Consider the following 15719-nt stretch of genomic DNA (forward strand, 5'->3'; position numbering starts at 1 on the left):
CAAAATGGCTGCCAGCGAGACACAAAATGAATGAGTGAATGACGCGTTCCTACACCAAGACATAGTTCGCACACAGTCATATTTGACGCCATCTGAAAGTTCGTAAACCGATAAAGGAAAACGGAAGAGGGATTTGTTCTCATCCTCTTTTTCTGCTGTCGCCCTCAGTCTGCACGTCTCACATTGAGACCAAGTCCCAAGCCGACATGACGGGTCACATCTACAGCCCCTTCCATCCCAGCCTCATGCCCCCCCACTGCTCCTGCACCTGGACCTTCCAGGTACGCCTCCGTATGGAGGTTCATTTGGGTCTTTAGTGCGACAGCTTTTTTTTTTTGACACTGAATTTATGGAACTGAAATTTTTTGCGTGTGAATTTTTCTGAATCTAATCAAATTATGCCGACAATTTCATTGAATAAAAGATTGTGAGCAAAATGTGTGTTTAAAAATGTTGTTTGTTAAAATGCAATGTTTAAAAGAAAAATCTGTGTAAAAAAAATAAATAAATAAATTCAGTGTAAAAAAAAAAAAAAATCATCCAGTGCAGAAATATTTGTTGCTTCTAAACTTAAGTAAATTAAGGCTGAAGCAATCGATTCTGTCTCAGAAGCAGCCAAGGAGGTGTTCAGTCTTCTTTTACCTGAAGTGGGTCTTGAGTTTTATTTTTGCACAAAATTTTTATAAACCACATTTTTTTACACTGATGTTTTCTGCAATTATTTTTTCACTGATTTTTTTTTCACTGTGTATTTTACACTGAATTTTTCTGCATTTGATTTTTTTTCCGCTGAATTTTTTTTTTTTTGCACTGTACTTTCACACACTGTATTTTGACAAACTGAATTTTTCAACACGAATTGTGCCCACAAATTTATGTTTAATGAACTTGTCAGCATAATTTGACCAGTGCAGGAATCTTCGTTGCTTCAAAACAAAATACCTATTTTTGGTCAATTAAGACTGAAGCAATCGATCCTGTCTTAGAACCAGCCAATGAGGTTCTTCAGTCTTAAATTACCGGAAGTGGGTCTTGATTTTTGAAGCAACAAATATTTGTGTCCTGAATTTTTCTTTTACTGATTTTTTTTTTTCATTTAATTTTTTTACTCAAAAATTTTTTTAACTGATTTTTTTACACTGAATTTGTTTTTCACTAAATATTGTACCCTGAATTTGTCTGCATTAAATTTGTTTGCGCTGATTTTTTTTTTTTTGCACTGACCTTTCACACACTGAATTTTTAAATAATGTATTTTGACAAACTGATTTAAAAAAAATAAAAATAAACTTTGCTCACCAATTTTTATCCAATGAACTGCAATCGATCCTGTGTCAGAATCAGCCAATGAGGTTCTTCGGTCTTAAATTACCGGAAGTGGTTCTTGATTTTGGAAGCAACTAATATTTGTGTCCTGAATTTTTTTTAACTGATTTTTTTTTCATATAATTTTTTGACACTGACGTTTTATACACTGAATTTTTCTGCCTTGAATTTTTTTTAAACTGAAATTATTACACAGATTTTTTTTTCAACACTGAATTTTAAAAAACTGAATTTTTAAACACAAATTTTGCCCACAAATTTATATTTAATGAAATTGTCAGTATAATTTGATGTAAACAAATAAAGTTCACAAAATTTAGTGCAGGAATCTTCGTTGCTTCAAAACTCAAGACGCATTTTTGGTAAATTAAGACTGAAACAATAAATCCTGTCCTAGAACCAGCAAATTATGTTCTTCGGCCTTAAATTACCGGAAGTGGTTCTGGATTTTTGAAGCAACAAAGATTCCTGCACTGGATTTTGTGAACTGTATTTGTTTACATCAAATTGTGTCCTTTACTGGTTGTTTTTTCACTGATTTTTTTTACTCTAAATTTTTTTAAACTAAAGTTTTATATACTGATTTTTTCTGCTTTGAATTTTTTTGACACTGAATTTATTTTTCACTGAATACTTTACACTGAATTTTTCTGCATTAAATTTTTTTGCGCCGGATTATTTTTTTGCACTGAACTTTTACTCACTGAATTTTAGAACACTATTGATTTTTTGATTAATTTTTTGATTAATCACTGTACTGATTTTTTTTCACTTATTTTTTTTACACTGACGTTTTATAAACAGAATTCTTCTGCCTTGAATTTTTTTAACACTGAATTTATTACACAGATTTTTTTTTTTTACAATTTTAAAACACTGTATTTTAACCAACTGACTTTTTAAAGACACACAAATGTATATTTAATGAACTTGTCAGCATCATTTCATCTACAAAAAAAAAAAAAAAATCCTTCCATTTCAGACTCCCTGACTCTGTTGTGTTCTTCACAGACACCTGACTCTTCCTTGGGGGTTGCCCTGCACTTCCACGACTACGTGCTGAAAGCTAAAGACTCGAAGGGCTGCGAGCACGGGTGGTGGAGGGTCAACGAGGCGATGTATGTACGACAACAATCACTAGAGAATAACACCTCTTTCTGTCACGTTATTAAGAATGTAGTTCACGCAATGCAATAACACAATAAACTGAGGTTTACCTCCTTCTTGGCAAGTAGCAAAACAACGCCCGCGGAGGACTGATTCGGGGGAGAGGCTTTGCTACAAGTCTTAAAATACATGGTCGCTAAATGTTTGCAAATGGTGTTTGTCTTCAGAAGATAGGTAGTCCAGCCACAATTTTGCAGGCTTTTTTTTTTGCCCTATAAATTATATTATTTATAAATATAATGTAATAATAATAATAATCTTACTACTACTCATAATTATATTATTAATAATGTATAATATATATATATTGTTATTAGGCGCTATCCATTTACCATTTTGTGATTGTTTTGGCCTAAAATGCCTGAATTCGTGGCAGCTTTTTCAAAAAGTTGTGACGTTTTGGGGCTTTTTTTCTTTCAATAACATTGAATCAACTTGTTATTTTATAAATGTACTAATGTTGGAAGTGTCCCTTGTAACCAGACTTTTAAAAAGCACATATTTCAACATATACAAAACAAGACAAATACTGTATTGTTTTACTCGTTTTATAGATAGATAGATAGATAGATAGATAGATAGATAGATAGATAGATAGATAGATAGATAGATAGATAGATAGATAGATAGTACTTTATTGATTCCTTCAGGAGAGTTCCCTCAGGAAAATTAAAATTCCAGCAGCAGTGTACAGAATTGAGATATAATTTAAAAAGTAAATAATAAATAATGCAGCTGAGATAGGCTCCCGCACCCAAAAAAGCGTCAAGCGGTAGAAAATGGATGGATGGAATAAATAATATACCACACATACTTAAAAGTAGACCCGAGATGGCAGTAAACGCACATAACCCGAGCTCATTGTTAAATTACTGTCAAATTGCACATTAAGCACATTTTTGAACTGTTGAGAGCGATCTATAGCGCTCAATTTTGTTGGTAAATGAGAGAAGATGAGAAGTTATCATCACACTTCAACACCTCTAACATGTAAGTGCTGCCTCTTTGCTCGGTGTGCATTGCCATTGAAACTATGTATTTAACTATCTCAACATGGTTAAATCACTGTTAAGCATATACGCAAGGAAATCAATGTTTACATACTACATTACCCAGAAGGCTTAGCGCTGTAGAAAGGAACAGGAAGTACAGTCGTGGTCAAAAGTTGACATACACTTGTAAAGAACATCATGTCATGGCTGTCTTGAGTTTCCAATCATTTCTACAAGTCTTATTTTTTTGTGATAGAGTGATTGGAGCACATACTTGTTGGTCACACATTCATGAAGTTTGGTTCTTTTATGAATTTATTATGGGTCTACTGAAAATGTGACCAAATCTGCTGGGTCAAAAGTATACATACAGCAATGTTAATATTTGCTTACATGTCCCTTGGCAAGTTTCACTGCAGTAAGGCGCTTTTGGTAGCCATCCACAAGCTTCTGGTTGAATTTTTGACCATTCCTCTTGACAAAACTGGTGCAGTTCAGCTAAATTTATTGGTTTTCTGACATCAGTGTGTGACCTCCCCAATGCGCTTTTGGAATAATAGTCAAAAATTCCTATAAACACACTCCCAGAAGAGTTGAAGCTGCAATAGCTGCAAAAGGTGGACCGACGGGCGCATTGCAATAAATGACAACATCTTATTTGCTTATCGCCAATTAAAAAACACAAATCTCAAAATGTGAAAAATTGTCAAGAAAAAAAATTATTGTAAACTATTAATGAACTTAAAAGTATTTTAACCGGTCTGCGTTCTGAACTAAACGCCTGAAATAAAATAACTTTTGCACCATATTCTGATTAATTGAGACTTGCCCTATAGCTACATTATCTTAGCATTGTTACGTCGTCTACGATATATGGCATTGGACAAGTGCACAGTTACCAGAGATCTTCACAAACCAATCGAGTCTTTTGAACGGCACTTTTAGGTGCCCAGTTGTGAGTCGTTCGTTGGGGAGTCGTTTTTTTAATGCACTCGCAAATGTAACGTTGACAATTGCACAATTAGCACATGCAGGCCACCCCGTTGGCCACCAAACTAGAAAATTAGTCAAAGTAAAAGAAAACTTAGCATTTAGATTAACTTTTTTAAATTATTTTTTAAAATTGTTTTATTTCAGTGCTTAAGTTGTTATATCAACCTCAGATCTATCCGTAAAGTCTAAGTTTGTATTATTTTTTTGTAGTTTTTTTTTTGTTTGTTTTTGGTTTTTTCCCCGTTTGTAGAAGAAAACATTTTTTATATACAAAATACAAATATTTTCCTGGAAAAATGTTTTTAAAGTGGAATATTTGATGTGAAATAATTGGAGCCTTAAATAGATCAATAATTCATAAAATTTATTTTAATTCAGTTTGAGCAAAGACAGTTTAAAACTAATCCCACTAAAATTTTGGGGGATCCAAAAGGGCCCCACTCATAGAAGTGTTAAAAATAGGTCATATATATATATATATATATATATATATATATATATATATGTGTGTGCGTGTGTATGTATATGTATGTATATACAGTATATATATATATATATATATATATATATATATATATATACTGTATATGTGTGTGTGTGTGTATGTATATATATATATATATATATATATATATATATATACATACACACACACACATATACAGTATATATATATATATATATATATATATATATATATATATATATATATATATATATATATATATATACTGTATATGTGTGTGTGTGTATGTATATATATATATATATATATATATAATATACACACACACACACACACACGCACACAAACATACATATATATATATATATATATATATATATATATATATATATATATATATATATATATATAAGTGTGTGTATGTATATATATATATAAGTGTGTGTATGTATATGTATGTATATACAGTATATATATATATATATATGTACAGTATATATATATATATATATATATATATATGTACAGTATATATATATATATATATATATATATATATATATGTACAGTATATATATATATATATATATATATATATATATATATATATATATATATATATATATATATATATATACATATATATAATATATATATGAGCGGTACAGCTCGCCGTTGTGTCCTTGGGCAAGACACTTTACCCACCCGCTCCCAGTGCCACCCACACTGGTTTAAATGTAACTTAGATATTGGGTTTCACTATGTAAAGGCTCTTTGAGCCACTAGAGAAAAGCGCCATATAGATATAATTCACTTCACTTCACATATACATATATATATTTATTTGTATTTTTTAAATGTATTTATTTATTAGTATTTTTTTATTTTAACGCTTTTAAGTCTTTAGATCATCCTCAGATCTATCTGTCGATTCTAAGTTTTTATACATTTTTACCGGGGTTTGTTTTATGCTCTGTTTGTCAAATAAAACTTTTTTTTTATATGGCAAACAGACAATGTATGCAATATTTTCCTGAAAAAATATTTCAAAGTGTAATACTGGACGTGAAGTAATTGGAACATTGACTATGTGAATAATCCATACCAATGATTTGGATACATTATTATTTTTGAGCAAAGACAGTTTTAAAGTGTTAATAGAGTCAACATTGCAACTTTTTCTTGTTACATGTCACCTGTTTGCTCTTTTATTCCACATTTTATTTTATAGTATTTTTGGAATGTGAGGCGGCCCGTTCAAAAAAAATGAGTTGCCCCTGCGCCGCACTTTGGACACCCCTGCCTTAAAGCTACAGACACTTTTAAACCGTCTCCTTTCGGGACACTACGTTGAACGTCCAGCCCCACGTGACCACTTGTTGGCGTCCACAGCTTCTGCGGCAGCTACGTGGGACACCCCACTGTCTTTCGCATCGCCCAGCACGTGGCGGAGGTGGAGTTCCGCTGCACCGCCCGCGGCTCCTCGCAGCCTTTCCGGGCGTCGTACGGCAGCTACAACATCAGCCGACGTAGTCGGGGACACCTGTGCGGGTGGGTGTTTGTCTAGGTTGCACCTAATGCTGTGTCTCCTCCCAGCATGTCCAGAAGGTCACTTCCTGTGCTCCACTGGACTCTGCGTGGAGAAAAGTCGCCGCTGCGACGGCCTGGACGACTGCCGCGACGAGAGCGACGAGGTCTTCTGTTGTAAGTGTCACATCCTGGAGGACTTTGGTGACGTATGCGTGATGGTGAACCTGTCCTGCAGCCAGGCCCACCAAGAACTGCGGGGGACACCTGCATCCTGTCTTCGTGTGCAATGGAGAGACCGACTGCAGCGACGGAGCCGATGAAAGCAACTGCACTCAAGGTACACTCAACTATTTGGCCACCTGCCTTGACTCACATATGAACTTGAAGTGCCATCCCATTCCTAACCCATAGGGTTCAGTGTGATGTGGGTCCACCTTTTGCAGCTATTACAGCTTCAACTGGAAGGCTGTCCACAAGGTTGCGGAGTGTGTCTTTAGGAATTTTCCACCATTCTTCCAAAAGCGCATTGGTGAGGTCACACACTGATGTTTGTCGAGAAGGCCTGGCTCTCAAGTCTCCGTTCTAATTCATCCCAAAGGTGTTCTATGGGGTTCAGGTCAGGACTCTGTGCAGGCCAGTCAAGTTCGTTCACACCAGACTCCGTCGTCCATGTCTTTATGGGCCTTGCTTTGTGCACTGGTGCACAGTCGTGTTGGAAGAGGAAGGGGCTCGCTCCAAACTGTTCCCACACGGAATAGAAATTGAAAGAGTAAACGAAACCAAATTTCTAGGTATAATGATTGATGATAAATTGAACTGGAAATCTCACGTAAAAAATATACAACATAAAGTTGCAAGAAACACGTCAATAATGAATAAAGCAAAACATGTCCTAGACCAAAAATCCCTTCATATTCTCTACTGCTCACTAGTGTTACCATATCTGAGCTACTGTGTAGAAATATGGGGAAATAATTACAAAAGTACACTTCATTCATTAACGGTGTTACAAAAAAGATCAGTTAGAATAATACATAATGTTGGATATAGAGAACATACAAATCCTTTATTTATTGAATCAAAAATACTGAAATTCCACGACATAGTGAATTTGCAAACAGCTAAAATTATGCACAAAGCAAACTATAACCTGCTACCCAAGAATATACAACAATTCTTCTCAAAAAAAGAGGAGAAATATAATCTTAGAGAAAAACGTAACTTAAAACATTTGTACGCACGTACAACACTTAAGACCTTCAGTATATCAGTATGTGGAATTAAATTATGGAATGGATTAAGCAAAGCAATCAAACAATGTACTAATATGATACACTTCAAGAAACTCTTCAAACTTAAAGTGTTTACAAAGTACAAAGAAGAAGAACCATGACAAACATTCTCAATTTATTTCATCCATTCATTCAATCATTCTTAAAGTAATCTTACTTATCTCATCATATGAAATATGACTTACTTCACCAATTATTATTATTAAATTCTTACTATTATTTATTTATTTATTTTTATTGTGATTACTTATGGAGTTTATTGTGAATAAATTAAGAACAGGAAGTGAACAAAAAGTTTTAGCAACTGTTATGTAAAGAAAAGGGGTAGGATTAAATAAGCTCTGCTTCTTCCTACTCCTTTTCGAGCATGTTGAAAAGAGAAACTGGAAATTGTGATGCATCATGTTGTATGCTTGCATGTTCCAAATAAACTCAAACTCAACTCAACTCAACTCAACAAGGTTGGGAGCATGGAATTGTCCAAAATGTTTTGGTATCCTGGAGCATTCAAAGTTCCTTTCACTGGAACTAAGGGGCCAAGCCCAATTAATGAAAAACAACCCCACACCATAATTCCTCCTCCACCAAATTTCACACTCGGCACAATGCAGTCCAAAATGTAGCGTTCTCCTGGCAACCTCCACACCCAGACTGGTCCATCAGATTGCCAGATGGAAAAGCGTGACTCATCACTCCAGAGCAGGCGTCTCCACTGTTCTAGAGTCCAGTGGCGACGTGCTTTACACCACTGCATCCCACGCTTCGCATTGGACTTGGTGATGTATGGCTTAGATGCAGCTGCTCGGCCATGGAAACCCATTCTATGAAGCTCTCTGCGTACTGTGCGTGGGCTAATTGGAAGGTCACAGGAAGTTTGGTGCTCTGTAGCAACTGACTGTGCAGAAAGTCTTTGCACTATGCTGACCCCTCTCTGTCAGTTCACGTGGCCTACCACTTGGTGGCTGACTTGCTGTTGTTCCCAAACTCTTCCATTTTCTTATAATAAAGCCAACAGTTGACTTTGGAATATTTAGGAGCGAGGAAATTTCACGACTGGATTTGTTGCACAGGTGGCATCCTATGAGAGTTCCACGCTGGAAATCACTGAAAGCGGCCCATTCTTTCCCAAATGTTTGTAGAAACAGTCTCCATGCCTAAGTGCTTGATTTTATACACCTGTGGCCGGGCCACCTGATTCTGATCATTTGGATGGGTGGCCAAATACTTTTGGCAATATAGTGTATTTCAACATAGTTACTTCTTACCAACTATGCACACGGTTATTTCCATCTGGGCAGAAACCAGCTGCTCAGCCGTCAGGTATCGCTGCCACGGCGGCTCCTGCATCTTGAAGAAGAACGCCAGGTGTGACGATGTGGTCGACTGTCAGGACGGCAGCGACGAGGAAGACTGCGGTGAGTATGGATATCGCTGTTAGCATGTCAATGTTAGCATGCTAGGTTTTTAGCTATTTAAAAAAAAAAAATCACATATTTTGTTATTTGATGCTAGCATGCCAACATTAGCATGCCAGGTTCTTAGCTATTAAAAAAAAAATCACCTACAGATATATATTATTTGATGGTAGCGTGTCAATGTTAGCAAGCTAGGTTTTTAGCTATTTTTTAAAAAAAATTCACATATTTTGTTATTTGATGCTAGCATGCCAACGTTAGCATTCTAGGTTCTTAGCTATTTTTTTAAAAATTATTCACATACGGATATATATTTTATTTGATGCTAGCGTGCCAATGTTAGCATGCTAGGTTCTTAGCTACTAAAAAAAATTCACCTACAGATATGTTATTTGATGGTAGCGTGCCAATGTTAGCATGCTAGGTTTTTAGCTATTTTAAAAAAAAATCACATATTTTGTTATTTGATGCTAGCATGCCAATGTTAGCATTCTAGGTTCTTAGCTTTTTTTTAAAAAATTATTCACATACGGATATATATTTTATTTGATGCTAGCATGCCAATGTTAGCATGCTAGGTTTTTAGCTATTTAAAAAAAAATCACAGATTTTCTTATTTGATGCTAGCATGCCAACATTAGCATGCCAGGTTCTTAGCTATTAAAAAAAAAATCACCTACAGATATATATTATTTGATGGTAGCGTGTCAATGTTAGCAGGCTAGGTTTTTAGCTATTTTTTTTAAAAAATCACGTATTTTGTTATTTGATGCTAGCATGCCAACGTTAGCATTCTAGGTTCTTAGCTTTTTTTTTTTAATTATTCACATACGGATATGTATTTTATTTGATGATAGCGTGCCAATGTTAGCATGCTAGGTTCTTAGCTACTAAAAAAAATTCACCTACAGATATGTTATTTGATGGTAGCGTGCCAATGTTAGCATGCTAGGTTTTTAGCTATTTAAAAAAAAAAATCACATATTTTGTTATTTGATGCTAGCATGCCAATGTTAGCATTCTAGGTTCTTAGCTTTTTTAAAAAAAAATTATTCACATACGGATATATATTTTATTTGATGCTAGCATGCCAATGTTAGCATGCTAGGTTTTTAGCTATTTAAAAAAAAAAAATCAACTACAGATATTTTTGTTATTTGATGGTAGCGTGCCAATGTTAGCATGCTAGGTTTTTAGCTGTTTAAAAAAAAATCACATGTTTTATTACTTGATGCTAGCTTGCCAACGTTAGCATTCTAAGTTGTTAGCTTTTTTTTTTAATTATTCACCTACGGATATATATTTATTTATTTATTTAAAAAATCACATATTTTATTTGATGCTAGCATGCCAACGTTAGCATTGTAGGTACTTACCTATTTTTAAAAAATTATTCACCGACGGATATATATTTTATTTGATGCTAGCGTGCTAATGTTAGCATGCTAAGTTCTTAGCTATTTCAAAAAAATATTCACCTGCAGATATATATTTTGTTGTTTGATGCTAGCGTGCCAATGCTAGCATGCTAGGTTTTTAGCTATTTAAAAAAAAAAAATCACATTTGTTATTTGATGCTAGCATACTAGGTTCTTAGCTATTTAAAAAATATATATTCACCTACAGATATATATTTTGTTATTTGATGCTAGCATGCCAATTTTAGCATGCCAGGTTTTTAGGTATTTTAAAAAAAAATCACATATTTCGTTATTTGATGCTAACATGCTAGGTTCTTAGCTATTTAAAAATATATATTCACCTACAGATACATATTTTATTTGATGCTAGCATGCAAATGTTAGCATGCTAGGTTTTTAGCTATTTGAAAAAAAATCACATATTTTGTTATTTGATGCTACCATGCCAACATTAGCATGCTAAATTCTTAGCTATTTGGAAAAAAATTTGCATACAGATATATATTTTATTTGATGCTCGCATGCCAACGTTAGCATGCTGGGTTCTTAGCTATTTTTTAAATAATATTCACCAGGAGTTATATATTGTTATTTGATGCTAGCATTTTGAAAGTCTACAAACATGTTAGTCATATATTTTGTTTCTTGAAGCATATTAACTGTTAGCATTCTAATGTTAGCATGTTAGGTTTTTGGCAAATTTATCATGCGACCGTGTTACAGAAATGTTAGCATTATAGCCATTTTTATACTTTTTTTTTTGTTTTAACTAATTTTAACATTCATGTAACATTAAGATTCATACTATGTACAGCTTCAGGTCTTTAAAATGTGAGACATTTTTACATTAATTTTCCATATTTATACGTTTTATCAGCATTTAATTTCCACTTTAATACAATTTATACTTAAATGGCCTTTTCTAATTATTTGAATTACTATTATTTCTATTATAAATATTTCTATCATGTGAGTTTCATGCTTTGTTCTGTAGCTTGCGGGAGCCCCGCCCCTGCGTCCCATCGTGTTGTGGGCGGAGTCAACTCGGAGGAAGGGGAGTGGCCTTGGCAGGTCAGCCTCCACTTCTCCGGCCACCTGTTCTGCGGCGCCTCCGTGCTCTCTTCTGATTGGCTCATCTCAGCGGCCCACTGCTTCAGCAAAGAGAGGTCCGCCCGCCGTCATTGCGCCCAAACAGTCGCCGCTCCACCCGTTTGACCTTTGACCCCGCAGGCTGTCCGACCCGCGGCACTGGCGGGCCCACCTGGGGGTGCTGACGCAGGGCGGCGCCAAGCACGTGGCGGAGATCCAGCGTGTGGTGGTCCACGAGTACTACGACGCCTACACCTTCGACTACGACGTGGCCCTGCTGAGGCTGAAGAGGGCGTGGCCTCCCTCGCTGGGCCCGCTTGTGCAGCCCGTGTGCCTGCCCGCCGCCTCCCACGCCGTCACCGCCAGACATCGCTGCTGGGTCACGGGCTGGGGGTATCGCTCGGAGGAAGGTGAGGAAGCAGAACCTCACCAGGTGTAAAAAATGTTTGCTTCCTGGCCATTTTGCTTGTTCCACTGCAGCCCTGTAGGTGGCGATAACGTGCACTAGTCGTGCGTTTTCTACACCACAGCTCCCTCTAGTGGTTTAGAATCTTCACTGCCCCACTTTGCATTAAGCAAGCGCTGGCAAACACATTTTTTTGCAAAACAGTTTGGTTTTTTTTGCCTAACGTAAGTGACTTTTTGATAGAAAAGTATTGCTGTGTTCCACTCCAGTCCTCTAGGTGGCAGCAATGTGCCTTAAAAACGTGACTACCTAATTGCCCATGTTAGAATTTGCTGTGTTGCGCTAATATCAGAACGGTGAAAGTTGAATATTAATTACATTTATATTACAATAAAGCACACTATTGTATCTAAATAATAATAATAGAAATATTGTGTGGGTGCTTGAAAAAAAAAAGGATTCAACTTTGAATCGTGATTGTAATTATCCAATTCTAAATTGCTTCATAATTTTATTTAAAAAAATTAAAAATAAAAATTTAAAAGTATTTTCAAAATCTTTAAAAAGTATATACCCGTATAACTGTTGGCATGCTAATGTTAGCGTGTCAGATTTTTTGCTAATTTTATAAATATACACCTACAAGTTATATTTTATTTACTGTTAGCGCGCTAGCTTTTTTTTGTTCATTTTGAAAGTACAAACCTTATATATTAACTGTTAGCATGCTAACACTAAGGTGCTCAGTTTTTAGCTATTGTTTTTTAGTAATTATTCACCTAAAAGTTATATATTTTGTTATTTGATGCTAGCATGTTAATGTTAGCATTTTAGGTTTTTAGCTAATTTAATGAATATACACCTACAAGTTTGATGCTAGCATGTTCATTTAAGTGTGTTAGGTTTTTAGCAAATTTTATAAATATACACCTACAAGTTATATATTTTTGTGTTAGCATGTTAACATTAGCATGCTAGGTTTTAGCTATTTTTTTTAAATATTCACGAGTTATATTTTTTTTGGTGCTAGCATGCTAGCTTTTTTAGTTCATTTTGAAGGTACACACCTTAGTCACATTTTGTTTCTTGAGGCATATTAACTGTTATTTAATATATACATTTTTCAAAGTGCCTTTGAAAAATTATTAAATAATACAAATGTAATACATTTTCAAAATGGTTTTAGGAATATTTTCAAAAATCGATTTAAAACAAATTCGATTTTTGAAAATTATAATTCTTAAAAAAAAAAAAAAGATTTATAATAAGTTTAGTATATTTTTTTAAGAATACATTTTTTTTTTAAATAAATGTTTTAAGCAATTCCCTCACTTACTCGCTGCGCGTTACCCACATAGTTCGGTACCTGCTGTTTCCGTTCCTTGCAAAAAAAATATAACTGTTAGCATGCTAATGTTAGCGTGTCCGATTTTTTTACTAATTTTATAAATATACACCTACAAGTTATATATTTTATTTACTTTTGCCACGCTAGCTTTTTTTGTTCATTTTGAAAGTACAAACTTTAGTCTCTTGAGGCATATTAACTGTTAGCATGCTAACATTAGCGTGCTCAGTGTTTAAGCTATTTTTAGAAAATATTCACCTAAAAGTTATATATTTATTTGATGCTAGCACGTTAATGTTAGCGTGTTAGGTTTTTAGCTAATTTTATGAATATACACCTACAAGTTATATATTTTTGTGTAAGCATGTTAGCATTAGCATGCTAGGTTTTAGCTATTTTTTAAATATTCACTTAAGAGTTATATATTTTATTTGGTGCTAGCATGCTAGCTTTTTTTTTAGTTCATTTTAGTATACACCTTAGTCATATATTTTGTTTCTTGAGGCATATTAATTGTAATTTAATATATACATTTCTCAAAATATTTTTGAAAAATTAATAAATAATAAAAATTGAATACATTTTCAAACTGGTTATTTTCAAAATTCGATTTAAAATAAAATCATTTTTAGAAAATTTTAAATTTTGAAAAAAATTCTAAAAAAAAAAGATGATTTATAATAAGTTTATTATATTTTTTTAAGAATACATTTTTTTAAATACATACTTACTCGCTGCCCGACATGGTTCGGTTCCTGCCATTTCCATTCCGCCAGGGGCTCGAACCCAAGTCCCCAGCATGAAAGTCGAGCACGTTGTCTACCGAGCTAAAAGCCCGGGCTATGGCCAGCATTGCTTTTGAGGTCGTCGGGGTGTTCGGGTTTGCAGTCAAGAGGAGCTTTTGTTTTGAAAATATTTTGTAATTTTTATAATAGCAATAATAATAATAGTATGTTGCGAGGATTGGTTTGAATTTGGAATTAATTCTGTATCAAATAGTCACCCCCTAGCAATGGAATCTAATTCAATTGTGAGTTTGCGAGCACAATATTAAACTCATTGTTCTACGTGCAATAACACCATAAACTCTTTTATTTTGGAGTTTGAATCTCATTTGACGGTGCAGGTGTACCTAATGTTATGGCCAGCAGAGGGTTGAAAGTGTGGCGTGAAACACAACGCTCTTATTTAAAGTCACGATTATGTCATCTGTTTGAGGAGGTAAAAAAAACTACGTTGTCGTATGCAAAAATAAACAGCCCGCCACACCCGTGGATGATGACGATGATGTCACTTCCTGCCCGCAGACAAGGCGCTGCCGTCCGTGCTGCAGAAGGCCCAGGTGTCCGTCATGAGCCAGACTGACTGCAAGAAAAGTTACGGCCTGGTGTCGCCCCGCATGTTGTGTGCCGGTGTCCCGTCCGGGGAGCGGGATGCCTGCAGGGTGAGCCCGACCCCTCCCCCCTCCCCCCTTCCCCTCTTCCAATCACCTGATCAATGACCTCCCCCAGAGTCCGCATTGACTCTTCTCTGCACCTCAGGGGGATTCGGGCGGCCCTTTGTCCTGCCGGGCGCCAGGCGGGGGCCGCTGGTTCCTGATTGGCATCGTCAGCTGGGGGGCGGGCTGCGGCAGACCCAACCTTCCCGGGGTCTACACCAGGGTCACCAAGTTCACCTCCTGGATCCGCAGCCACATTGATCCAGAATCACCGTAAATTGATGTAATGATAATAATGATGGCGGGGAAATTAGAGATCGACCGATTATCGGTGCCGATATTTGCCATTTTGACGTAAATCTTTTTTTTTTTTTGTAGCAATCCAATATATGGCACTAATTTTTAGTATTAAAAATAATATTTATAATAATAATATTTAATGAATCACCGTAAATTGATGTAATGATAATAATGATGGTGGGGAAATGAGAGATCGACCGATTATCGGTGCCGATATTTGCCATTTTGACGTAAATCTTTTCTTTTTTTTGTAGCAATCCAATATATGGCACTAATTTTTAGTATTAAAAATAATATTTATAATAATAATATTTAATGAATCACCGTAAATTGATGTAATGATAATAATGATGGCGGGGAAATTAGAGATCGACCGATTATCGGTGCCGATATTTGCCATTTTGACGTAAATCTTTTTTTTTTTTGTAGCAATCCAATATATGGCACTAATTTTTAGTATTAAAAATAATATTTATAATAATAATATTTAATGAATAGATAGCACTTCTATTTTTATTGGAGCCCAATTTTCTATT

The 15719-nt window shown here is 35.1% G+C and overlaps 1 protein-coding gene across 1 annotated transcript in view; it reads left to right on the forward strand.

Moving 5' to 3' along the window:
• The window catches only part of tmprss7 (transmembrane serine protease 7), a 30672-nt gene extending 15350 nt beyond the window's left edge, over positions 1-15322 (forward strand). Inside the window, exons 10-19 of the mRNA XM_062022160.1 lie at positions 169-281; positions 2338-2444; positions 6337-6473; positions 6541-6648; positions 6710-6811; positions 9065-9181; positions 11597-11768; positions 11833-12101; positions 14753-14889; positions 14987-15322. Coding sequence (XP_061878144.1) covers positions 169-281; positions 2338-2444; positions 6337-6473; positions 6541-6648; positions 6710-6811; positions 9065-9181; positions 11597-11768; positions 11833-12101; positions 14753-14889; positions 14987-15160 — 1436 coding nt within the window. The 3' untranslated portion in view covers positions 15161-15322. The remainder of the gene's footprint in view (positions 1-168; positions 282-2337; positions 2445-6336; positions 6474-6540; positions 6649-6709; positions 6812-9064; positions 9182-11596; positions 11769-11832; positions 12102-14752; positions 14890-14986) is intronic.
• Positions 15323-15719: the final 397 nt, after the last annotated feature.

The sequence above is a fragment of the Entelurus aequoreus genome, linkage group LG15 (assembly GCF_033978785.1).
Source record: "Entelurus aequoreus isolate RoL-2023_Sb linkage group LG15, RoL_Eaeq_v1.1, whole genome shotgun sequence".
Taxonomy (NCBI): Eukaryota; Metazoa; Chordata; class Actinopteri; order Syngnathiformes; family Syngnathidae; genus Entelurus; species Entelurus aequoreus.